At 41.1% G+C, this 27,989-nt stretch overlaps 1 protein-coding gene across 2 annotated transcripts in view; it reads left to right on the forward strand.

The window, feature by feature from the left end:
- Window positions 1-13,046: 13,046 nt before the first annotated feature.
- The window catches only part of LOC115193654 (attractin-like protein 1), a 341,916-nt gene continuing 326,973 nt past the window's right edge, over window positions 13,047-27,989 (forward strand). For both annotated transcript variants that reach the window (XM_029752515.1, XM_029752516.1), the window contains exon 1: window positions 13,047-14,271. In XM_029752515.1, the coding sequence (XP_029608375.1) occupies window positions 14,030-14,271 (242 nt within the window). In that variant the 5' untranslated portion in view covers window positions 13,047-14,029. The remainder of the gene's footprint in view (window positions 14,272-27,989) is intronic.

The raw sequence follows: 27,989 nt of genomic DNA on the forward strand, positions 1-27,989 counted from the left end.
TCGATAGCAAATGTCTGATTCTTAATTACCCGATTATCTTAACCTTTCAGACAACCATTTACATTATGACTATGAAGTTTCCCACGTTACTCTATCAATATCTGCACTGCATTCTTTTATTTAACTAGGCAAGTCCGTTAAGAACAAATTATTATTTACAATGACGGCCTACTCCGGCCAACCCTCCCTTAACCCGGACAACGCTGGGACAATTGTGCGCCGCCCTATGGTACTCCCAATCACGGCCGGTTGTGATACAGCCCGGGATCGAACCCGGGTCTGTAGTCACGGCTCTAGCACCGCAATGCAGTGCCTTAGACCGCTGCGCCACTCGGTCTAAAATAACAACATCAAATGAAGCTGAGTCAAATTTGTATCTTTGCAAGGAGAGGCAGGTGTTGTGCCCTCCTGGTTCTTGTTAAAGGTTTCCGTTAATCCCATTATATTCCAATCACATTCTCTACCAGAAGAGCCTATCAGAGAAGCATCAGGAGTCCATCCAGCAAACTGAACTCTGGCCAACATTATAACTACCACTGGGCCCACCTTCTGGCTCTGGTTCAGAGACTAAAATACAATTGATCTTGATCTGACATTAGCCTAGATTAAGAAGATAGCTAAACTGTAAAACAAATCCTGTTGTTTTTACAGTAATTTACTGGCAGCCAGTAACCTGTAAATTACTATAAAAAAAAGGTACAGTATGTTACCATAAATACTGTTAAACCAAAGTTTCTTTGGAATATATGGTAACATACTGTACTTTTTTACAATAATTTACAGATAACTATCTGCCAGTAAATTGCCTGTATAAACAGCAGGATTGTTTTACAGTGTATGCTACACATACTTAAACTATCATTTAAAATACTTGGGATCACTGCAATTCAGCTATGTGGCAATTAATTATCAAACTAATGTTGGCATATGACAAATGTTTCACTTGCTTCCAAAGTTATTTTCCCCCTGCACACATAAAGGAGAATGTGTGGGATATGACATTAAAAACTGTTTGCAAATTAGGACATTATGTGGATGCCATTACCAGCGGCGGCAGATTAGGTTGCACCTTGTCCAATCTTACCCAGCGATATTTAAATGAGCCATGAAATGACTTAGTAAACACGTCAAAGGGAGCTACGGTAAACAAATATAGCCTCGTATGGTTTACAAAAATACGTCTTTAAAACCCACCAATGAATAATGCAACTGGATTTAAATAAAGGTTAAATATATACATACAGTATATTCGTTTATTGGACAGAAACTGTGCCGCTTTAAATGACATTACAACTTCAAAGTCTTGAAATATAGATAAATATGCTGCGCTTCAATTGAATACTTTCTCAGCATCAAAGGATTAGGCACAAAGTCTAACAAAAAGTATTATCAATTGACACCATGAAAAAATGCCTAAAAGGCCCTTTGAGCCGTGTACTTGCAGGATGTAGCCAAATAGACAAGAGATTAATTAAACCAGCCTTAACTAATGCAGTCCATCCTGATAGAATCAAGAAAATCAGCGACAGCAAGTATCTATCTAAAGCTGCTATCGGTGATAAGGTAAAACAGTGATTCGTAGGTTGAATACAGTTCTGCTAAATCCAGAGGTTAGACTGCTTTCGTGTTGTTTTTCGTAGTGCGTGCACCATGTATTAATCCCCTACCATCATATTTTGCGAACATTCAGTACTTATTGCTTTTCATTCCCATTTAATATAAAACCTATGGCATTTTGTCCTCCAGGGACCGAAAATGAATTGCCTTTGTGACACTGTACAAACCGGATTCATTATTATTCACTGTGCATGAAATTGAGGATAAACTTTGGTGATTCGTTGAGTCTGTCAACTGCTTCAAATTGAATGTGTAGAACATACCATTAAATTGCTCGGGCTAAGAAAACACTTGACCTGCAGTGATTTAATTAAGCAATGTCGTATGCATGGCTTCCAATGATTACTCAGCACATGCCTCAGCCAAAATCGATATCCCCAAAAAACATTCCAAAACATGATCAAATGGACCTTACCTCCATCTCTCCTCTGCGTCTTCTCTCTGCAGCCAAGGCATTGCAGCTTTTTATCAACTACCAGTCTTTTTGTTTTGGGATTAATTAGTCGTTTAACATTGTGTCCCATATCTGGCTAACCCCGAATGAAACAAGGTTCATTGTCATTGTGCTTTGCAGGCTGGCAGAAATGTTTAACTGCCTCTTGTCCTCTAAGGATAATAGGGAGAGAGAGTTAAGTTTTATAATAAATTGGATTGACGTTAACGTTGTCTTTTCCATGGCGTTGGAAGTGAATATACCTTTTTGTTTGCAACCATTTTGGGGGATTTGTCTTCGAGGGATGGTCAGACATTTACTCATGCCCCTTTGAGGCTTCACATACTTTATTTTCCCATTCCATGCACTTAAGTGTCCTCTGTGGATTTGGCTCGAGTGTTGCAAGATGACAGTTTGGGTTTAGCACAATGAATAATGAATGTGATTCAGTGCTGGAGTGAGTTTTCTGTGCTTCTTCCTCCTATAGTCCACTGGGCCCTGGGATGTAGGCTACTGCATGCCTTTAATGTCCACTGGGGATATACTGTTCAGCTTTGACTATCTAGGAAATAAAACTAAAGCCTCTGATACTTAATTAACTGGGTTCCTCTTAGACACCCTGTGCCAAAAGAGTGAAATTATTATTGTACATACCCTGTCTTGAAGTATGTCAATGTCCTACATTTTGGACATGGTCACCTTGGCAACACCACCCACACGCCACATTTTCCTTTGAAGAGAAATACAATAGAAAATGGCTGTCAGTGTCAAAAGATACTCATAGCGTGTACTCGTGTTGTCTGCGATTTGTATATCTATGCAACGTTCCAAATTCTATCCTACAGTAGCCTATATGGTTCCATGGCAGTACTATACTGGTGATTAAGATGGCCAATTACTGTATGTGTTTTAATAGGGCATGTCTCAGGTGCCAAGTAAAGTTCTCACAGAACCTCTAATGAGAGCTGCTGAGACCCAGGGGACAGCTTGAATCAGGCCATAATACAGACTGCATAGCTGTCACAGAGCACACCATGAAGTGTGTGTAGGAAGGCTCTCCCTTTCATGCTAGCAGCGTGGTTTAATCACTGCAAAAACTGCCCCTGGGATGAGTCAATTAGTTGATTGGGCTTTTTCTCTGCTTGTTGAGATAGGCTAATAAGCATAAATGTGTATAAGTAGGGGAAGCAGGTTTGATACACAATAGGCTTCACACTGTGTTGTTCTTACCCCCAGGCTAACATTGTCCCTGGGCTAGCTTAGCCTGTGTTCACACAAGCAGGGCTAACTGAAACCAACTGTCACTTTTCTGGAGTAGAATGTTGAAATTAGGTAACATCTAAATGGCTAGCCCCGAAAAGTTGGTGCTAACCCTGCTCCAGAGCAGGCCAGGTAGCCCTGGACTAAGGTTGGTGCTAGCCCAGTTTAGAATGTGCAAGTGTGAACACCCTCTTAGTCCCGACCTAAAAGCTCCTGTAGCCGAGTACTAAAGAGGTTCTTAGCCCTGGGCTAAATGCAGTGTGAACACGGCTTATGTTATACCTTTGCAATCAGGGCTTTGTGTTTTTCATGTTCAGGTCACATGGTCAGCAGCAATTCCTGGCTTTCCAAATAATCACTGTGTGTTGTGCATGGCTACCTATTGGATCCCCTGTCTTTTGTGGCCACCTAGTGGATGTTTGTGTTGCTTAAAAGCTCAGTACTTAAGAAGCTGGTTTTGAATTCTGTCAGTTGATCTTGAAATATATTCACAATACAATATTTTAGAAAAAAGTTTAATTTCAGAATAACTTGCAGTGGATTATAAATCCTAGACTGGTCATGCAAACATCCATGCTATATCAAAGGGCCACACCTAATATACATACAGTTTAATATATTATTTCAACTGATTCTATTCATCCAAATTAATTTGGCATCAAATGAGAAAGTCATCTCATTATTTATTACATAATGGCTTTACAAATATTAACTGTAATAAACAATTCTTTAATATGAAAAGTAGTACATGTACAAGATGGTTATCAAACCGTTTATATTATTAAACAAACATGTTCAATAATATTACTCATTTGAAATAGAAGGCTTATCATAAAGGACACATTCTAACATTCATCAAACATTTCATTGAGCCCCAACCAGACATTTCCACATGGTAGTCTCCTCAAAATGGCTGATAGCAGTTTCCTTTTTAAAGGGACAGCAGGTACTTGATATAATCCTATCAGTTACTTCTCTATAGTGATAGACATCTAAAAGGTCCCACCTGTTACATTCTAATGCTGCGTACATAACCAAGTGGGAATTACCAGTGAAGTAGTAAATATCATTGGAAAACACTAATGGCCAACAAGCTATAAACTAAAAGTATCATGCCTGTAAACAAGTTATACTGTTCAAAAACCATATTAGTATTTATAAATAATATAAATATACATTATAATGATACATTAATTATAAATACTGTTTTGTTGCATTTAACTGCAGAAAATGCTGTAGTCAACTGGGTGGGGGATCCTATAGGTTAAGCAAAGATCACATTATTTCATCCAGGTCATCAGGATGGATAAGCCAATTAATTATACTCCTGAGCAAACATTCCATAACTGCAGATGGCAGTAAATTACCAACCTTGGCTTTATACCTGTTCTGACAACACACTCCAGGTTGCAGTATGCACCTTTTCAGTTTATTTACCAACTAATAGAAGTACAGTAGAAGAAGAAGAAATGTACTACTTTAAAAATGGAGGAAGCCCTCAATGGCACTGCTCATGCTGTCATATAAGGGCCCTCTATCCACCTCTATGGATTATACAATTACAAACAGGATGTCTCTAACCATTTAATATTGCATTAGTGTGTTTTGAAATGTTTATATTACCATCTTTATCTCTCTTGCTCTCTGTCTCTCTCTGTCTCGCATGCACTCATGCACATACGTACATACACACACACACTTCCCTCTCTTGTACGCTTGTGTGACTGGATAAATGGACAAATTCACAGAATCCGGATCCCCTACAATGAGAAGATTATACACTGGGCTACACTAGGTTAATCTCAAGGGCTTCTCTAATATAATATAAATATTATATGCCATTTACCAGATGCTTTTATCCATAGAGACTTTGTGGGGAGGTGCAGAGAATTTGTGTAGAACCAGCACTTAATGGTTATTATTTATCTGTTGTATAGAGTACGCTAACCACACTCAATTTCACAGAATTAAATGTTTGATAGTACAGTATGGTAGACCTCTTCATCCAAGAATTTCAAACTTTTCCATAACGTGTCCCTATTGATGGATTCTGACGCAACAACTAAATATTAAATTGTGCTGTCACAAGAAAAATAATATGCTATTGGAAAAAATATCCATTCCACCCATTCCATCATAATTTGACTCACCCAAAAGAAAAAAAGCAAGAAAAAAAGAACCTAGATATTATTAAAGCGTGCCATGTCTTTGGTGTGAGAAAATTGGATTTGGGCTTTGTCAAGGATCATTAGGCTCCAATCAGTGCCGAGGCTCCTATCTACAAGACTAAGTTATGTCCTTATTACACTGTCTCTCAAACAGGCAAACACTGAAGCAAAAAACAACTGGCCCTGAAGCCGACCGTCTTATTACTCACACGGACAAGTCCTGCCCTCCGAGCTCCAGTTCTATTTAATCAAATGATCATCTGGTTGGCGATTGCAGTCTTTTGTGTTATTGCAACCATAACCAAGGTCATACTGGAATGGTCATTCATATATTGACAACATTATAGAGACAATATTAGGTCTAAGTCCTAACGGGTATATGTAGCATAGTTTTTTTATGTACCATATATTTCATAGGGTGTGTGATCATATTTAATGCACAGTAGTACTGGTAGATTTAATACATGAAAATTAGTAAATTTCAGCTTTGTATAGTCATTCTACCATAAGAACTGTATCCATAGACAGGGCTTTCAACAAAGGTCCTAACAAATAAACTATGTGCACATTTTTCTATACCCTAATCTGTACTGACCTAAAACAACAATCACATAGAAATCAACCCCTTATAATGAAAAATAGAATATGGACATATTGTAAAAGCATTAACCTGACGAAAACAATATGATGTTTGGGCTGTACAGACCAGTGGAAGCTGCAGAGGGGAGGACAGCCTCCACGGATACAGACCTAACACATCACAGAAAGAGGCTGAGAGAGTGAGAGTGGCAGAGAGACAAATGTATGACCATATTAGAGACACATATTTCCCTCAGATTACACAGACCCACAAATCCAATTTTGATCAACTCTATTGGGTGAAATACTACAGTGTGCCATCACAGCAGCAAGATTTGTGACCGGTTGCCACAAGAAAAGGGCAACCAGTGAAGAACAAACACCATTGTAAATACAACCCATATTTATTTATTTTCCCTTTTGGGCTTTAACTATTTGCCTAATGTCTCTATTCCTTTGGAATGTTTGTGTGTAATGTTTTTTATTTCACTTGAGTTTATCTATTTTACTTGGTTTGGCAATGTAAACATATGTTTCCCATGCTAATAAAGCCCATTGGGGGGGAGAGAAACAGAGCGAGCGAGAGAGAGAGACCTGATTTTAAACCCAGACTGCAGGGAAAGTGTCTGATCCTGGTGGTCATACAGTACGTGATTGAAGAGGGGGTCATTCTCATTCTGACGTAACAAGATGGATGATCCTGTCAGTGCTTTAGCCCAGCCCAGCCTCAGACCTCCCTGTTTAGACGCACTGCAAATTGAAGGCAGGACAGATGGCGGTGTTTCATAAACCCTGTCTGGCACAAGCCGCTCAGAGGATATGAAATCACATTTTCATCCTCACCGATGACCCTCATGGCTAGCTCACTGATACTGTATAACAGGATTTGTCTCAAATGGGCTTGGCAACGTGCAGTATCTTGTCAGAGTGTGACCTATAGATTTGTTTTTGCCCTCTGCCCTCAATCACTAGGGCTGAATCATTCTCTTTTGGATTGACAGTACACCGTGATTGGTAGGATGGACGACTTGCAGTGACTGTTTGTGGATGCATGAGGGAGCCAATGAGCATGCAAACAGACTGTCATAACACTGCTGATCTGGTTATGGTATGGTCAGATAGCAGAGCTGATGATCTTACTATAGTTGTTCTGTTCATCATATGGTGATCTTATCTAGGCCCACTGGTGATTTTTAGCATGTAAATCTTGGTGGGGCAAACTCCCCAAAACATTTTTAGATGCATGCCAGCAAAGCCATTCCACAACACAACACAACACTAAACAATACATGAATTGCACTATAACTGTGAGAAACGGTGTCCAGAAACTGTTAGGGCCTAAATAAAGCTGTCCCAACAGCAGAGCTTTCTTTTCAGCACAATGGAGTGAATCCTTAACACAGCTACACCTGGCTATCAGCGGAGCCTTGTCAAGCAGCGAAACAGTTCATTCAGCCTCATTTACTGCTTTTAAAAAAAAACATAGCTGATATGGCTGACTTGCTTAAACAAATGTGGTTTCTACGGACAATTGAGATGTACAAACTATGGCATAAGGGAATGATGAGCGGATAAGAGGCAGTCCGTAATTTTGATTAAGACATTAATGAGTGAGCTAAGACGGACGTTCTCCCCAAGTCAGAATCCTAGGATAAATAATGGGGGCATATAAGCAGACAATGAAATCTCTTATAATATCTTACAAGTCAGAATAGTATATTAAGTTAGGAGGGGGAAAGGGACCAAATTATTAGGGTGAGGTACATGGGCTACTAACAGCAGTATTACTACACAACCTACACTTAGTATTACTTTCTTAGCTACAGTATACATATCTCCCTGGTATATTACATCATTTATGCAGCAGCATACAAGTCATTTTTGGACTCACCTTGTTGTGCTGTGCTCACTTGAACAGGAAGGGGCACGGTGGTCCTTCTCGTGGGAAAATTTTGCCATTAAACTTTGTCTTCAAAGTCTGGCATTATCTGGATTTATGGTGCTTTCAAGACAACTGGGAACTCTGGGGGGGGGAAAAAAAACAAGGTTGAATCATGACGTCAGTGATCTTCAGGTTGGAGCTCTAGAAAGAGGCCTGAGTTCCCAACTTGGAATTCCGAGTTGGATGACCGTTCAAAACGTATTTTCCCAGTCACAGCTAGTTTTTTTTCAGAGTTCCCACTTGTCTTGAAGTTTCCAGTTGTTTTGAACGTGGCAGTCATACTGGATTGACAGTATGGTCAATGTATTCAACTTTTTCTGGCCCATGACATTGTGTGTGAAGGTTTCTCCTTTTAAGATTGGAAAAGAGACCCTTAAACTCAGACTTGGACCACACACCCTCTCCACCAAAGAGCAGGGGAAGCAAAATAGTGATTGCTTTGCAGTTAGCCACTAATTCCTTCCAAACCACTCATTGTTGAATTTTCGATTTCCAACTTGTTGTGTAATGTTTATGTCTAATGAGCGTGAATACATTTTATCTATAATTTCTCTTCATATGACAGGGATTGAAAAGGATTTGCCAGTAGATTGTCGGTATGATTCATGATGATAACTGCTTGTCTAGCTTGCTAGCTAAGATAATTTGAAAGTATGATGTTGACATGATCCGTCCAATCAAAGCTACGGTAGATATAACGTGATTTGACACAATTTTATCTGTAGCCAATGACCTTGAGCCTTCTTGGATGGGCAATTCTAATGTAAATCTATGGCAGCACCTAAGGGGGCTTGAACTTTCTAGCTATCCCTGTAGATTTTGCAGTGACGTAGTGTCCCCATGAGTGACAGAACACTGAGCCAATCACGGCGTAACTAGAGAAGATTACCAACCCCTACGCTCTGTATGTTCCGCTGGCTGCCACTCCACCAAAGAAAGCACTGGGCTAGGCGGAAACACCTGCATTTTGGAGCTGCCTTACTCAAGAACGCCAAAAAGAGACCATGTTTGTATGCAGCGTTATTAACTCAATACATATATTTTTTACATTGTTTGCAAACTGATATGTGACACGTATTAAGGCCAAAATAACATGCAAAACAGCCAGCAACAAAAAAACGGGTCGCCACTGTCTAGGCCCAACGTCTAAAGAAAGGCTCAGTGGCCACAGTGTATTCTCATACAAAACCATTTTCTTGTTCTTACCATTTGGTAAAGAAAATCCCTGATCAGCAATTTATTTTATTAGCTATTTCAGGGAAGTCATGGAACAATGGGCTCAACCTATTTTTGGTGCATGCAGTAAAGAGGGCACAGCCAGAGGGCACAGCCAGGTAGCAATCAACTATACACAGTCCACCAGGAAACATCTGGCTCATGGCTTACCTAGGGACCCCGGGGATACCCACTTTGAGAACATAAACAGCATGTCATGATGAGGCATTAAAGAACATTTCCTGTTAGCTGGTGTGTGTGTGTGTGTGTGTGTGTGTGTGTGTGTGTGTGTGTGTGTGTGTGTGTGTGTGTGTGTGTGAGAGAGTGAGGTCTTTCCAGCTAGGATGGCTCTTTTCCCCGATTCTACTTCATAGATGTTGGACAAAGAGGAAAATTAATTTGGTTCAAAGATTTCTCTGTTTCTCTGGGCCTGCAGTAAACATGCAGGATTATGTGTGTTTTGCTTGGTTTCTAGCAACATAGATGCGTTCCCCTACTACAAAGTACATTCACTTAGTGTACTTTTTTTTTTTTAAATCCATGGAGTTTAATTGATTAAATAAAACATGACCTCTTCTAACTGTTTTCCAAGAGAAGCTGAATCTTTTTAACTAAAGCAGTAAGGGACTTAATATCATTGGCATGAATGTGTGAGTGACTTGATTCTATTACCCAGAATAGTAAATGGATGATAGGGTCTAATGATGATGACCGTTATAACTGGTAATCCTACTGAAGGTGATGCTGAACAAGGTCAGACCTGAATTCATTACAACTCTGAAAAGGGTCTTTAAAAGGAGTCCCTGGGTAGAAAAAGTATTCCACAGTGAACCATTTAAACTGGCTTTGTATTCTGGTTGCTTGGGTAAATTCCATTATGCAGCTAGGAATTTTGCTCACCCTGGAGTCAATGCAGAAATATTGATTGGGTCACATAGTCCCATCGGGGGGGAAATTAAAAAGAAAAATGTATATTGATTCTTGACAATTCCATTAAAAGCAACAAATTGCATAGAAAATGATAAAACTCACTCAACACATCTAGGCCTAGGTTATTCTATGGCACACCATTTACATTGTTATAATAATAGCTTATTTTCTTGGTTGATTAGAAGAGGCTGAATCCATGGTAGGCTATTGTTTCTGTTCAACAGCATCCATAATCAATCATCTTCCTGGCCTCAAGTGTGTGCCATTTGAAACAAATTGAGATTAAATGCATTAGCAGAGACAAGGGCACTTGAGGTCAGTAACCAAGACAGGAAAGCATTTCTGCAACAATGGTTTGAAATTGCCCATGGGGATATTGTGTGATGTGATTGTGATAAGGTTCTGAGAAGTACAGGGACAACAGCAGGCAGCACAGTAGGTGGCAGTAATGCGCCATTACTGTTGGATTCCAACCACTGAAAAACCCCACAGAGGAAGAAGAAGCCAAGCGAGAAGGCGGAAGCTGAAAGTGCTGTTTGAAGCTGAAAGTGCATGGAGTACAGTTAGTGAGAAGGATGAGTGGACAACAGTGAAGTCCAAGAATGGAACGAAAAGGGCTAGAATTGTTGTTGAAAAGGAGTCTGATAAAATGTTTCTTGTCAGAGTACGTTTTTTTTTTTTATAAGGATGTTCATTTGGGGAACCTCTGAAGTCATGAGGATGGTGAAGAAGGTGCTGGGAATAGTGGATGCATTTAAAGTAACCATGACTCAGGAGTGGTATGGTGTTGTGTATCTGTAAGAATGTTGTTCATTGACTATAGCTCAGCATTCAACACCATCATTAAGCTCGGGTCCCTGGGTCTGAACCCTGCCCTGTGCAACTGGGTCCTGGACTTCCTGATGGCCATGCACACCTTCAACTCAATCATCAAGTTTGCAGACGACACAACAGTAGTAGGCCTGATTATCAACAATGACGAGACGGTCTACAGGGAGGAGGTGAGGCCCTGGGAGTGTGGTGCCAGGAAAACAACCTCTTACTCAACGTTAACAAAACAAAGGAGCTGATCGTGGACTTCAGAAAACAGCAGAGGGAGCACCCCCCTATCCACATCGACGGGACCGCAATGGAGAACGTGGAAAGCTTCAAGTTTCTTGGCGTACACATCACGGACAAACTGAAATGGTCCACCCACACAGGCAGTGGAGTGAAGAAGGCGCAACAGCGCCTCTTCAACCTCAGGAGGCTGAAGAAATTTGGCTTGACACCTAAAACCATCACAAACGTTTATAGATGCACAATTGAGAACATCCTGTCGGCTGTTTCACCGCCTGGTACAGCAACTGCACCACCCGCAACCGCAGGGCTCTCCAGAGGGTGGTGCGGTCTGTCCAACACATCACCGGGGGCAAACTACCTGCCCTCCAGGACACCTACAGCACCCGATGTCACAGGAAGGCCAAAAAGATCATCAAGGACAACAACCAACCTGTTAACCCCGCTATCATCCAGAAGGCGAGGTCAGTACAGGTGCATCAAAGAGACTGAGAAACAGCTTATATCAAGGCCATCAGACTGTTAAATAGCCATCACTAGAACCTTAGAGGCTAGACTTGAAATCACTGGCCACTTTAATAAGGGAACACTGGTCACTTTAATAATGTTGAATTATTTTTCATTACTCATGTATATACTGTATTCTATTCTACTATATCTAAGTCTATGCCGCTCTGACATTGCTCGTCCAAATATTTATTTATTCTTAATTCCATTCCTTTACTTTGGATTTGTGTGTATTGTTGTGAATTGTTAGATATTACTGCACTGTTGGAGCTAGAAACACAAGCATTTCGCTACACCTGCAATAACATAAGCTGAACACGTGTATGTGACCAATAAAATTTGATTTTGAAGAGCAAAAGGAGTGTGCATTGTGGCTCGCGAAATTATCGATGCATTAAGTGGACAGCTTTGATTTTTGTAACGGGGCACTGGTAAAGGGTGTTATCTCTGGCATCCCGTTGGACATTGATAATCAATATCTCAGCCTGAAAGTAGTAGTTAATGTATGTATGACCCGTATGGTGGAAAAAGGAGAAAAGTACTTCTGTATTACTGATGTTTGATGAAGAGTATCTCCCAACCTATGCAAAGTTGGGATATATAAGGTACGCTATGAGTTTTTCTGCAAAACCTGCTGAAATACAAGAAGTGTAAAAAGTTTGGTCAAGTGTTTGCAGATGGGAGGAATATGTTATTGAAGAGTCTGTGAATGTAAAATGTTGCAACTGTGGTGGGGATCATTTTCCCTGAGTGCCCTGTTAACGTGAAAGTCAAGAGGTCGAGGTGTCAAGGATCAGGGCTGTCCAGCTGATCTCCTATGTGAAGGTGGTAAAGAGAGTCGAGGGGGCAAGTGGCGACGGCGCTGAAGAGATGGTGGTGATGCTCCACGACCCATTATAAATGTTCCTTGTCAGTCAATAGACCTGGATACCCTCATTGTGAAGGTGGATTTTGTAGCGTTTATTAACACTGTTATAAATTATATTGCTCAAGTGTTCAAGAAATCCAAGAAGCTTGACATCATTGGGTCTGTGACTGAAAAAGTATTTGGGGTTTCAAGATTTCACAGCAAAAGCACTGCAAGGACTACTGTCTCTGGAAGATGGCACAATGCTCCTTGTGAGCCTGTGTAGGAACCTGATGATATGTTATTATATATATTATTTTTTTTACAGAAAAGCAGGTTGATTTTGATTAGTTAAATTTTCTTTATCGTTTTGTATGAATATTTTTCACACATTTTTTCCTTTTTGTGGATCCTTATTATCCACCCATACAGTAGGTGGCGGCATGCACATCCAATTGTTGCGAACGCCGTTATACCAGAGAAGAAGAAAAACAAGCTTCTGAGAAGTACAGGGGGTTCTTGTTAAAAATGGTAAGGGTTAAGGTTAGGGTAGGGGTTAAGGTTAGAGTTTAGGGCACAGACGCCCCAAGGATCTCGGATAGGGCTAACCAGTACAGGGACAACAGCGCGCATTCGTGTACTGTCTCTTTAAATGCGTAATTTTGCTCTGCTCATGCTCGGAGCTTTGTCCAGGAGTTTCCCTGTCGACAACCAGCTGTGCGAGTATCATCACGTGAGGAGGGGAGTCGTGTTGTTATTCATCGGTGAATATCGCTTTCTCTGACAAGGATTACAATTTTTTTTATGCAAATAAGCGTCATTATCTTCAGTGAAGGGGTCTAAACTGAAAGTGGGAAAAAGCGGAACGGAGAACGATCAACTTGATCTATTTGTCCGGGTTGCTGCATTCTCCACCGCAGCGAACAACATCCACAACCGACTCTTGCGATGGAAATTGGGATCCAGAACTAACATCCCAGGATCAATCCTGTGACCTTTTATTTTCTTCCAGTTTTTCGGGAAGCATTAGGATGGTGAACTTGAAAATTGCTTGGAAAATACTTAATTTAGAATACAACTTAGAAAACACGCCGATTTTCTTTGGTTTTTAAAATGGCTTCTTAGCCTCTGGGAATAACGCTGTGAGCATTCATTAACGTTAGTTCAAGAAAGTTTAATAGGAGTGCATAAAGTCAGTGCACATTTGCAGGCTTTGTTGTCTGATGAGAGATGCTTTAGTTGCGGGACTCCAGCAATATGCTCAGACTCAGCTATGCTTCTATAGCCAATAAATAAGCCAATTTGAATGTTTGAGTGTATTTAGCTTCATGGCTAGGCTATCCCACGCCTACACCAAACCTTTGCTTACAAAGTATTTATTACCGATAAGTGACATTTTAATTGAATCACTCAATCTGTGAATAAGGGAGTCTTAACCAGAAAAGGAGACCTTTACCTGTTTCTAAAGTAAAATGGGAGGGGACTGCCGAGGAATGCATCTATGCACATGGACTAGATATCCAAATATGCGACTCCAGGACATCAAAATATATTTAGGGGCATTCCTTATGCTGTACTTGGTGTTTTACACCGAAGCCACAGTCTCCAAGTCCTGTGATAAAAATTGCTTTTCTGGGAAATGCATCAATGGAACTTGCGTCTGTGACCAAGGATGGGTTGGAGCCCAGTGTCAACACTGTCAGGGAAGATTCAAGTAAGTATCCGCAAATATACTGTTTCAAAGTAACATGCTAATTGGGTATTGAATTGTTTGATCCAGGCTACTTTCTAACCAGTGTTCAAAGACAAAGTCTACTTTCTCTTACGTTTGCTACGTTAAGTTAAAGTCCACAATACATGATTACAACCTCGCTCGGTCGGAAGTAGCCTATTATTGACTCGCAGCTAATCGAAGACAGTACAGTATGAAGATAGGCTAAAACTGCTTCTCCAATACATGTCATGGCGACGTTGGCAAGCTAAGCTGATGCGTAGAAAGACGTCATCGTGTCTATAAAGGTCGTCTCGCGCCCAATTGCGCATGTGTAGGCCATCAAATCACAGGCACTCCTTCGATATAAAGTTGTTTTTGACGAAAATTAAAACGTGTCCGTTTGTCACATATCGATTTCCCAATCAAATATCCCTGGCAACAGTCACCTTAGACTCAACAGACAAATATACAGTATGTAATGGATAGTAGACTAAGCCATGTTTTTTTTGTGGTGCTTGTCGTTGGGGCTTGCTATTGCTGGCAATTCATGGCTGACTACCTGTATAGATCAAGTGGAAAATAGTGAATTCCTACTCAACGTTAAGTGTTGTGATTGCCAGTGTTAGGGAAGCTACTCTTAACATATAGTTTACCAAGCTACCAGTTACTTCACACTGGAAGAAGTTAAGCTACTCTTAAAAAAATATTAGTTTACTTAACTAAAGTTACTTTGAAAAAATAGTTCTACATCCAAACTACGTAATGATGAAATATCACATCTAAATCTGAAATTTCATTGATTGCAATTTGTAGTCTGTTGTTAATGTGTAGTTTAGCCGACTAAACACAAAAACGATGTTTCAAGTGAGATTGGTAGGTCTAATGCCGAAAGAGAAAGGACATTTTCTGGCATAAAATATAGTGTGTAGTTCAAGTAGTTAGCTACACCGCTATATGGTAAAAAAAAGTAATTAACTACTGAAAACACTACCAAGATTTGAATTTAGTTCAACAACCATCAAGCTACTGCAAAATGTAGTTACATTACCTGTTGAACTACATGTAGTTCACTACTCCCAAACACTGGTGATTTTGATAATGAACGCTTTACTTATTGCTGGCAGATTGAGTTTGAGTGTGTAAACTATATTATAACTGGTCCACTATATTATAAACTGGTCCACATGATTGGAAATAGTGAATATGTAGGCTTATTTGATTATGTTCAACCATCCCTGAGTCAGAGTTGCTTTAGGGGAGGGTCTACTGATTATTTTCCTTTAGTCCAGGCCTTGATTGATGGCCTGTATTGGCCTAATGTGAGGAGCTGAGGTCATCTCCCCTCTTGTCAGAAGGGAATCACTTTTGGGATTTTAAGGGTCATGGATCCAGTTTTATGTGGGACTAGTAATGTTTTTTGGAGGGTAAATGGGGATGTGCAGGTAGGATGGTTAAAAATGGTGTATTGCCAGGTCATGTGAGAATGGGAACTAGATCTAACCTGAGTGTGGGGCACTGAAGAGGGATTTTAGGCAGCAATTTAGAAACAACTTCTCTGGTTTTAAACTGCCTATGTGGCATTGATATGAGTCAGAAACATTCATTCTAGTGTCAAAATGTACTACAAAGTATAAATAGGAAAATGTTGGTGATAAAGTCAGTGTCATCTAAAACGGAGTTTTGTGTGTATGTCACAATTTACTGGAGGGTTGAGTATGGATTACCCAGTGCTGACTAACACGAGAGAAGCAGCTGTGCTGATTGCGCTCTATCAGCTGCGCACGCTATATCCAATCATAGCAGCCAGAACCTCCAGATAGTGAGACAGACCTGCCCATTACGCAGCGCCTCATGTCGCTGATGTGATGTTGAACTCTTGGTCCTAGGCCCTGCATTTTTTATTTTATTAATTTATTTCACTTTTATTTAACCAGGTAGGCAAGTTGAGAACAAGTTCTAATTTACAATTGCGACCTGGCCAAGATAAAGCAAGCAGTTTGACACATGCCTCAACACAGAGTTACACATGGAGTAAAACAAACATACAGTCAATAATACAATAGAAAAATAAGTCTATATACAATGTGAGCAAATGAGGTGAGATAAGGGAGGTAAAGGCAAAAAAGGCCATGGTGGCAAAGTAAATACAATATAGCAAGTAAAACACTGGAATGGTAGATTTGTAGTGGAAGAAAGTGCAAAGTAGAAATAAATAACGGGGTGCAAAGGAGCAAAATAAATAAATACAGTAGGGGAAGAGGTAGTTGTTTGGGCTAAATTATAGATGGGCTATGTACAGGTGCAGTGATCTGTGAGCTGCTCTGACAGCTGGTGCTTAAAGCTAGTGAGGGAGATAAGTGTTTCCAGTTTCAGAGATTTTTGTAGTTCGTTCCGGTCATTGGCAGCAGAGAACTGGAAGGAGAGACGGCCAAAGGAGGAATTGGCTTTGGGGGTGATCAGAGAGATATACCTGCTGGAGTGCGTGCTACAGGTGGGTGCTGCTATGGTGACCAGTGAGCGGAGATAAAGGGGGACTTTACGTAGCAGGGTCTTGTAGATGACCTGGAGCCAGTGGGTTTGGCGACGAGTATGAAGTGAGGGCCAGCCAACGAGAGCGTACAGGTCGCAGTGGTGGGTAGTATATGGGGCTTTGGTGACAAAACGGATGGCACTGTGATAGACTGCATCCAGTTTATTGAGTAGGGTATTGGAGGCTATTTTGTAAATGACATCGCTGAAGTCGAGGATCGGTAGGATGGTCAGTTTTACCAGGGTATGTTTGGCAGCATGAGTGAAGGATGCTTTATTGTGAAATATGAAGCCAATTCTAGATTTAACTTTGGATTGGAGCTGTTTGATGTGAGTCTGGAAGGAGAGTTTACAGTCTAACCAGACACTTAGAATATGTGGACAACAACAAATACCAAAGTCAGAACCTTCCAGAGTAGTGATGCTGGACGGGCAGGCAGGTACAGGCAGCGATCGGTTGAAGAGCATGCATTTAGTTTTACTTGTATTTAAGGGCAGTTGGAGGCCACGGAAGGAGAGTTGTATGGCATTGAAGCTCGTCTGGAGGGTTGTTAACAGTGTCCAAAGAAGGGCTAGAAGTATACAGAATGGTGTTGTCTGCGTAGAGGTGGATCAGAGATTCACCAGCAGCAAGAGCGACATCATTGATGTATACAGAGAAAATAGTTGGCCCAAGAATTGAACCCTGTGGCACCCCCATAGAGACAGCCAGAGGCCCGGACAACAGGCCATCTGTATTTGACACATTGAACTCTATCAGAGAAGTAGTTGGTGAACCAGGCAAGGCAATCATTTGAGAAACCAAGGCTATTGTGTCTGCCGATGAGGATGTGGTGATTGACAGAATTGAAAGCCTTGGCCAGGTCAATGAATACGGCAGCACAGTATTGTTTCTTATCGATTGCGGTTACGATATTGTTTAGGACCATGAGTGTGGCTGAGGTGCACCCATGACCAGCTCTGAAACCAGATTGCATAGCGGAGAAGGAGCGGTCGGATTCGAAATGGTTGGTAATCTGTTTGTTGACTTGGCTTTCGAAGACCTTAGAAAGGCAGGGTAGGATAGATAAAGGTCTGTATCAGTTTGGCTCAAGAGTGTGTCCCCCTTTGAAGAGGGGGATGACCGCAGCTGCTTTCCAATCTTTGGGAATCTCAGACGACACAAAAGAGAGATTGAACAGGCTAGTAATAGGGGTTGCAACAGTTTCGGCAGATAATTTTAGAAAAAAAGGGTCCAGATTATCTAGCCCGGTTGATTTGTAGGGGTCCAGATTTTGCAGCTCTTTCAGAACATCAGCTGACTGGATTTGGGAGAAGGAGAAATGGAGAAGGCTTGGGCGAATAGCTTTGGGGGGTGCAGTGCTGTTGACCGCGGTAGCGGTAGCCAGGTAGAAAGCATGGCCAGCCATAGAAAAATGCTTATTGAAATTCTCAATTATAGTGGATTTATCTGTGGTGACAGTTTCCTATCCTCAGTGCAGTGGGCAGCTGGGAGGAGGTGTTCTTATTCTCCATGGACTTTACAGTGTCCAAGAACTTTTTTGAGTTTGTGTTGCAGGAAGCAAATTTCTGCTTGAAAAGCTAGCCTTGGCTTTTCTAACTGCCTGTGTATTTTGGTTTCTGACTTCCCTGAAAAGTTGCATATCACGGGGGCTGTTCGATGCTAATGCAGAACGCCACAGGATGTTTTTGTGTTGGTTAAGGACAGTCAGGTCTGGAGAGAACCAAGAGCTATATCTGTGCCTGGTTCTAAATTTCTTCAATTGGGCATGCTTATTTAAGATGGTGAGGAAGGCATTTAAAAAAAATAACCAGGCATCCTCTAATGACGGGATGAGGTCAATATCCTTCCAGGATACCCGGGCCAGGTCGATTTAGAAAGGCTTGCTCGCTGAAGTGTTTCAGGGAGCATTTGACAGTGATGAGTGGAGGTCGTTTGACCGCTAACCCATTACGGATGCATGCAATGAGGCAGTGAACGCTGAGATTTTGGTTGAAAACAGCTGTGGTGTATTTAGAGGGCAAGTTGGTTAGGATGATATCTATGAGGGTGCCCGTGTTTACGGCTTTGGGGTGGTACCTGGTAGGTTCATTGATAATTTGTGTGAGATTGAGGGCATCAAGCTTAGATTGTAGGATGGCTGGGGTGTTAAGCATGTCCCAGTTTAGGTCACCTAGCAGCATGGGCTCTGAAGATAGATGGGGGGCAGTCAATTCACATATAGTGTCCAGGGCACAGCTGGGGGCAGAGGGTGGTCTATAGCAGGCGGCAACTGTAAGAGACTTGTTTTTAGAGAGGTGGATTTTTAAAAGTAGAAGTTCAAATTGTTCGGGTACAGACCTGAATAATAGGACAGAACTCTGCAGGCTATCTCTGCAGTAGATTGCAACACCGCCCCCTTTGGCCATTCTATCTTGTCTGAAAATGTTGTAGTTAGGGATGACGATTTCAGAGTTTTTGGTGGTCTTCCCAAGTCAGGATTCAGACACGGCTAGGACATCCGGGTTGGCAGAGTGTGCTAAAGCAGTGAATAAAACAAATTTAGGGAGGAGGCTTCTAATGTTAACATGCATGAAACCAAGGCTATTACGGTTACAGAAGTCATCAAAAGAGAGCACTTGTGGAATAGGAGTGGAGCTAGGCACTGCAGGGCCTGGATTCACCTCTACATCACCAGAGGAGGAGTAGGATAAGGGTACGGCTGAAAGCTATGAGAATTGGTCGTCTATGACGTCCGGAATAGAGAGTAAAAGGAGCAGGTTTCTGGGGGCGATAAAATAGCTTCAAGGTATAATGTACAGACAAAGGTATGGTAGGATGTGAATACAGTGGAGGTAAACCTAGGCATTGAGTGATGATGAGAGAGATATTGTCTCTAGAAACATCATTGAAACCAGGTGATGTCATAGCATGTGTGGGTGGTGGAACTGAAAGGTTGGATAAGGTATAATGAGCAGGGCTAAAGGCTCTACAGTGAAATAAGCCAATAAACACTAACCAGAACAGCAATGGACAAGGCATATTGACATTAAGGAGGCATGCTTAGCCGAGTGATCATAAGGGTCCAGTGAGATTCAGACAGCTAGCCGGGCCATAGGTAGCAAGCTGGCAGAAGATGGAGGGAGGTCTGTTTTTAGCCACCTTCTGTCTGTAGATTAGTGGGTTTATGTTTATGAAGTGGCCACTTGCTGATTGATGTGTTTTGAGAGTGTAAACCACTCAAGTTTGCCACTTTTTGGGGCAAAATTTGAATTGAGACGATCAGAGCGCACTGATATCCAAACTGCAACTGCATTCGGGAACATCTCATGTCCCCCCGCAACCTGTTTTCTAACATGATTCCCTATGACAGACAGACGCCAGACAGACGCGCACACACTGGTAATAGATAGTGTGAAAGTTGTAAGAAACAAAACGGCACCGAAGCGCACACATTGCCACTTGCCAGTGACTTGATAAGCTGATTGTGGCCTGGATGCTCAATGTGCCTGCAAGCTACTAGTGATTTTGGGCACTGATAAACAGTGTGTAACTTGTGATTTATTTACAAAAGTTTGACAGCTTGCAGATGAGGTTGTAGATGTGATGTTCTCAGAAATCAGTCCTGAGCGCGCAGCCAGACTTTCCCGACTCGATAGACTGTCTGAAGTGCACTGATTTAGTTTTTCATGCACATTTTTTTTTTACCTGAGAAATACACCATACACCTATGTTGGCTATGCTGTTGCTACGGTGACTTAGTAGGGACACACAACAGTAATTGCCCGGGTACGATATGCGAACATAACACACTCACATCAAACCACACCCCCAAGACAACTCTTGTTTAGCATTTCTTAATGAGCAATCTTCAAAACGAGGCCAAATTAGGAAGTTCAGTCGCCTTTTTAATGAAGTGCCACCACCTGTGATTAAATTACAGCTGGTCATTTCATCCCACTCAAACCCTTCAGTTTGTTCATGTTATCAACCAAAGTGTTTTGTCCTTACCTTGGCTGATTTTTAAAGGGGCGATCTGCACTTGCTACATCCATTTTTGGATTTAAAAATTAATCATATACCCATTGATTCTTAAAGAATATAACTTATCAATGCCTTATTAACTTTGTTCAACTGTCACACCCCACCAGTACCCAAAATATATAAGCTTATTTTACTTCTATGTTTGTAAACATTGTAAATGTAAAAAACAAAAAACACTTTAGCCTCAACGTGGTTACAACTATAATTTTGATGTCATGCATGGTCAGACCTTTATCCATAGCTCTGTGAATTTGAGAGTTGTTTCATTTCTCCAGACCCATCACTCAGCGGTGACCGCTTTGTTATTGTTTCAACTTCGGATTGGTCCTTTAATGCCCATGCTGTCTGTATTAAGTTCTAAAATGGACCAGATTTGAATGCCATAAATGGCAAGTGTAGAGTTCCTGTCTGGAATCCAGTATAATTAATTGGACTATAACAGGTCCTTTATCAGTGTCAAATAGTGAAGTTGGAAGGGCTCCCGAGTGGCGCAGCGGTCTAAGGCACTGCATTTCGGTGCTAGAGGTGTCACTACAGACCCTGGTTAAATTCCAGGCTGTATCACAACCGGCTGTGAATTGGAGTACCATCAGGCGGTGCACAATAGGCCCAGCGTCGTCTGGGTTAGGGGTAGGCCGTCATTGGAAATAAGAATTTGTTCTTAACTGACTTGCCTAGATAAATAAAGGTGAAATAAATAAAAAGTGCACAGGTGCTGGGGGAGGTTCTAAGTGCCAATCAAAGAGCGAAAGAAAGATACATTAAAAAGCAATTGTTGTGCATCACATCAGCGGTTCGATTGTTTTCAGCGAATCATCTCACCTGTGGATGGCATACACAATGTCAGGGGGAAATCGGAGTTTAGCAGAGTGGAAACAGCTTGCTGTGTTGGTCTATTGATTTAGTTATCTGTGATTTTTATGGCACTGCGGCCCCTCTAGTCTGTTTCCCAGAGTGTGACTGTCTGACTCCCACAGGCTGGTGGGTGCAAATGGATTCAGACAGGCAGATAACATCTTGCAGTTCCACCCATACATTAATTATTCACACAAACAAACAGTTACAACCCAGATGCTGCCAAAACCAAAATGCAGACTATGAGCACTTGTAGGCATCCTAAATAAAAAAGATGCTTGCTCATAATCTTACTGCCTGGTAGAAGTCAAATTTAAGTTTGTTGTTTTCAATGCAGAACTGACAAAATGTCTTTCTCTGACAGTTTTACCGTCAATGAAGGACTTTTGTTATTTTATTCTCAGTCTCGTTATATGAAACGGTGAGGGTTACGAGTGGACATAAAGTTGAGGAGATTGCATCCTGCTTGGTCCTTGCACAAGCGGAGTCAATCACCACCTTCCGGAGACACCTGAAACCCCACCTCTTTAAAGAATACCTGGGATAGGATAAAGTAAACCTTCTAACCCCCCCCCCCCCAAAAGATTTAGATGCACTATTGTAAAGTGGTTGTTCCACTGGATATCATAAGGTGAATGCACCAATTTGTAAGTCGCTCTGGATAAGAGCGTCTGCTAAATGACTTAAATGTAATGTAAATGTTAAATGTATTCAGACCCCTTGACTTTTTCCACATTTTGTTACGTTACAGACTTATTCTACAATGGATGAAATAATTTCTCCCTTATCAATCTAGACACAATACCCCATAATGACAAAGCAAAAATAGAGTTTTAGAAATTTTTGCTAATCTATAAAAAAAACAACGAAATACCTTATGAGTATCGAAATTGAGTTTGGGTGCATCCTGTTTCCATTGATCATCCTTTAGATGTTTCTACAACTTGATTGGAGTCCACAGTTGACAGTGCATATAAGAGCAAGAACCAGGGCATGAGGTCCACGGAATTGTCTGTAGAGCTCAGAGACAGGATTGTGTTGAGGCACAGATCTGGGGAAGGGTACCAACACATTTCTGCAGCATTGAAGGTCCCAAGAACAGTGGCCTCATCATTCAAAAAATGGCCAAACTGAGCAATTGGGGAAGAAGGGCCTTGGTCAGGGAAGTGACCAAGAACCCAATGCTCACTCTGACAGAACTCCAGAGTTCCTCTGTGGCCATGGGAAGACCTTCCAGAATGACAACCATCTCTGCAGCACTCTACCAATCAGGCCTTTATGGTGGCCAGACGGAAGCCACTCTTCAATAAAAGGCACATGACAGCCCACTTGGAGTTTGCCAAAAGGCACCTAAAGAACTCTCAAACCAGAAAGAAGATTCTCTGGTCTGATGAAACCAAGATTGAACTCTTTGGCCTAAATGCCAAGTGTCACGTCTGGAGGAAACCTGGCACCATCCCTACGGTGAAGCATGATGGTGGCAGTCAGGATCAAGGGAAAGATGTAGGGAGCAAAGTACAAAGATATCCTTGATGACAAACTGCTCCAGAGTGCTCAGGACCTCAGACTGGGGCGAAGGTTCACCTTCCAACAGGACAACAACCCTAAGCACACAGCCAAGACAGCTCAGGAATGTCTTCCGGACAAGTCTCTAAATGTACTTCAGAGGCCCAGCCAGAGCCCGGACTTGAACCCGATCGAACATCTCTGGAGAAACCTGAAAATAGCTGTGCAGTGACCCTCCCCATCCAACCTGACAGAGCTTGAGAGGATCTGCAGAGAAGAATGGGAGGAACTCCACAAATACAGGTGTACCGAGCTTGTAGCATCATACCCAAGAAGACTCGGGGCTATAATCGCTGCCAAAGGTGCTTCAAGAAAGTACTGAGTAAAGGGTCTGAATACTTATGTAAATGTTTTATTTAAGTTTAAATTTTTTTTTAACAAATGTCAAAAATATATTTTGAAAAAAAAACAGGTTTTGTCATTTTGGGGTATTGTGTGTAGCTTGATGAAGGAGAAAAAAAACAATTTTAATTTTTGAATAAGTCTATAATGTAACAAAATGTGGAAAAAGTCAAGGTCTGAATACTTTCTGAATGCACTGTATACTCCCACACTTTACTTTCCTCTCCCTTTATCTCTTTCTCAATTTCTTTCTGTCTTTAATCAAGCTAGAGCTAGTTGCACCAACAACCTATTGCTCCTGTTTTTAAAGTGGTTGATGAGGGTGAAAACAGCACTGGTATATTGTGCACTTAGCGAGGGATAATAATGTGCTTCTCTTTCAAAGGAAACTTGTTATATGGAGGATTCAAGGCCTCTGTTCTTTTAAACTTGCCTTTTTAAGACTTTCCTAATTGGAATTTTCCGGACTCTCATCCCATTACAAACATGCTGAGTGCATTCATTTAGTTCATTTATTTCCCAAGCAGCACTTGCTGGTGTCATGTGCACTGAATTAATCAAACATTGTACAAGTCATTGAACTCTGAAGAGAAGATTCAAGTATTTGTAAATCTCTATAGAAGCTGTACTTGCCTACAGATAAGGTCATTCCCACCAGGAATAAAATCCCAGTTTGACAAAAATATGAGAATTCAAAAGTTATGGACACAATGTCAATCAGAGCATCCTGGGAAGGAAGAACATACAGTATCTAAGCTCCTTAATTAGATACTGTATCTCCATCCCCCTCTCTCCATCCCCTCATCCCCCTCTCTCCATATCTTATCTGTATTTCTAGAAGTTGTTGTAAGCTGACTAAGCTCTGAGGAGCACCATGGACACTGCGATGTAGAGACAAAATGAACACATATTACAATCTGTATTCTTTGCTGCATTTCCCCCTATCAAGTCTATTTTCATTTTCTGCTCCTCAGTCCATCAAGTCCTGATTTACATTTACATTTAAGTCATTTAGCAGACGCTCTTATCCAGAGCGACTTACAAATTGGTGCATTCACCTTAAGATATCCAGTGGAACAACCACTTTACAATAGTGATGTGCTTGTCTATAACTTAGCTTGGGGCGTGGAATTTGGAAACGGATCACAGCGTGCAAACTGAATCTAGTGAGCTCATACAAATGTAGACAAGGGGAATGAAGTGTCCTAAACATGAAGGCCTTCTTTCCTGCACGGACAGACTGAACAGCTCTGAGAGGGGTAAATGGGTGACGGCTTTGAGAACGAAGTGATTGTACAGTTGCTTTGAGACCATGACACTGTATTTATAGAGCAGAGAACATCAAGTACTTCTTTTTACACGGCCTCACTTAGTTTCCTCTGCATCCAAACCCTCTGGGGGTGTCCTGAAAATGGTGTCACATATAGAGACGAGGTGGTGGGAAACAGCACTGCACAGAGCAGACTGAAAGAGAACTACTGTACATGTGTGCATGCAAAAAGTACAGTAACATTGTACTGGACCCTGCTCACCTTATATTGGTCAATACTCTTTGTTATCAGGATGTGATCTCTGAATATGGACACAATAAGGGCCTCTACATTTATACAGACATATGAGACCTTTTAAATGAGAATGGTCTCCTTACAAATCTCCCAGAGCTCCTCCCACTTGAACACATTATATAAATGCACTGTATTGGGTTGCTGTGTGTCTTTTATTACTATACATAATGTAATGTACTGATTATTTTTAAATACTCATGACATTAGAGTTCATTTGTGGTCAGTAAGAGACGGCTATGATGTGGTGGACTGAACCAATTGATGACTGGGATACGGGAGACTCAACATCTAAATATTCGGTCTTCCAATAGGATTAACTGTAAACAACATGATGTTAACCTCTCTAGGGGGTGTGGGACACCCGTGTCGTGTCAGATTTCAAAAAGGCTTTACGCCAAAAGCAAACCACGCGATTATCTGAGGACAGCGCTCAGCACACAAAACATTACGTACAGTTACCAGCCAAATAGATTAGTCACGAAAGTCAGAAATGGCAATAAAATTAATCACTTACCTTTGATGATCTTCGTATGGTTGCACTCACAAGACTCCATGTTACACAATAAATGTTAGTTTTGTTCGATACAGTCCCTCTTTATATCCAAAAACCTCCATTTTGTTGGCGCAATTTGTTCAGTAATCCAATGGCTCAAATGCGATCACAAGAGGCAGACGGAAATTCCAAATAGTATCCATAAAGTTTGTAGAAACATGTTGTTTTTAGCCTAAATAATCGATAATACTTCAACCGGACAAAAGCTTCGTCAATATAAAAGAAAACAAGAAAGGCATGCTCTCGGTCACGCGCAGTAACCAGCTCTGAGGACATCCCAGGGTCCACTCACTCAATGTTGTCATTTTTCAGAGTAAAAGCCTGAAACAATGTCTAAAGACTGTTCACAACTAGTGGAAGCCATAGGGAACGGAATCTGTGTCCTATCCCTTAAAATGGTGGATAGGCTATCATTGGAAAAACAGCCATTTCAAGGTAATGGCACTTCCTGGATGGACTTTCCTCAGGTCTTCGCCTGCCATTTCAGTTCTGTTATACTCACAGACATTATTTTAACAGTTTTAGAAACTGGAGTGTTTTCTATCCAAATCCACTAATTATATGCATATCCTAGCATCTGGGCCTGAGTAGCAGGCAGTTTACTTTGGGCACGCTTTTCATCCAGAGGTGAAAATTGTGTCCCCTACCCTAGTGAGGATTTGTATTTATTTCACCTTTATTTAACCAGGGAGGCAAGTTGAGAACAAGTTCTAATTTACAATTGCGACCTGGCCAAGATAAAGCAAGCAGTTTGACACATGCCTCAACACAGAGTTACACATGGAGTTAAAACCTCTTACATCTAGACGTTCCGCTAGCGGAACACCTGCTCCAATAGCCAATGATGGGCGTGGCGCGAATTACAAATTCCTCAAAAATACAAAAACTTCAATTTTTCAAACATATGACTATTTTACACCATTTTAAAGACAAGACTCTCCTTTATCTAACCACACTGCCCGATTTCAAAAAGGCTTTACAACGAAAGCAAAACATTAGATTATGTCAGCAGAGTACCCAGCCAGAAATAATCAGACACCCATTTTTCAAGCTAGCATATAATGTCACATAAATCCAAACCACAGCTAAATGCAGCACTGACCTTTGATCTTCATCAGATGACACCCCTAGGACATTATGTTATACAATACATGCATGTTTTGTTCAATCAAGTTCATATTTATATCAAAAACCAGCTTTTTACATTAGCATGTGGTGTTCAGAACTAGCATACCCCCCGTAAACTTCCGGTGAATTTACTAAATTACTCACGATAAACGTTCACAAAAAACATAACAATTATTTTAAAAATTATAGATACAGAACTCCTCTATGCACTCGCTATGTCCGATTTTAAAATAGCTTTTCGCTGAAAGCACATTTTGCAATATTCTCAGTAGATAGCCCAGCCATAACGGCTAGCTATTTAGACACCCAGCAAGTTTAGCACTCACCAAAGTCAGATTTACTATAAGAAAAATGTTATTACCTTTGCTGTTCTTCGTCAGAATGCACTCCCAGGACTTCTACTTCAATTACAAATGTTGGTTTGGTCCCAAATAATCCATAGTTATATCCAAACAGCGGCGTTTTGTTCGTGCGTTCAAGACACTATCCGAATGGTGAAGAAGGGTGACGAGGACGACGCATTTCGTGACAAAAAATGTCTAAATATTCCATTACCGTACTTCGAAGCATGTCAACCGCTGTTTAAAATCAATTTTTATGCCATTTTTCTCGTAAAAAAGCGATAATATTCCGACCGGGAGTGGTGGTTTTCGTTCAAAGAGAGAGAGAAAGTAAACATGGAGTCGACTCGTGCACGAGCCTTAGTCTCATAGTACTCTGACCGGCCACTATCCAAACGCGCTAATGTTTTACAGCCAGGGCCTGCAAAGCCACCATTCAGCTTTTTGCCGCCTTCTGAGAGCCCATGGGAGCCGTAGGAAGTGTCACGTAACAGCAGAGATCCCCTGTATTGGATAGAGATAATCAAGAAGGCCAAGAAATGGTCAGACAGGGTACTTCCTGTTTGGAATCTTCTCAGGTTTTGGCCTGCCAAATGAGTTCTGTTATACTCACAGACACCATTCAAACAGTTTTAGAAACTTTGGAGTGTTTTCTATCCAAAGCTAATAATTATATTCATATTCTAGTTTCTTAAATCGGGTATGTTTTTTATCCGGCCGTGAAAATACTGCCCCCTAGTCATAACAGGTTAAACAAACATACAGTCAATAATATAGTAAAAAAAATAAGTCTATATACAATGTGAGCAAATGAG

Source organism: Salmo trutta, chromosome 5, assembly GCF_901001165.1.
Source record: "Salmo trutta chromosome 5, fSalTru1.1, whole genome shotgun sequence".
NCBI lineage: Eukaryota > Metazoa > Chordata > Actinopteri > Salmoniformes > Salmonidae > Salmo > Salmo trutta.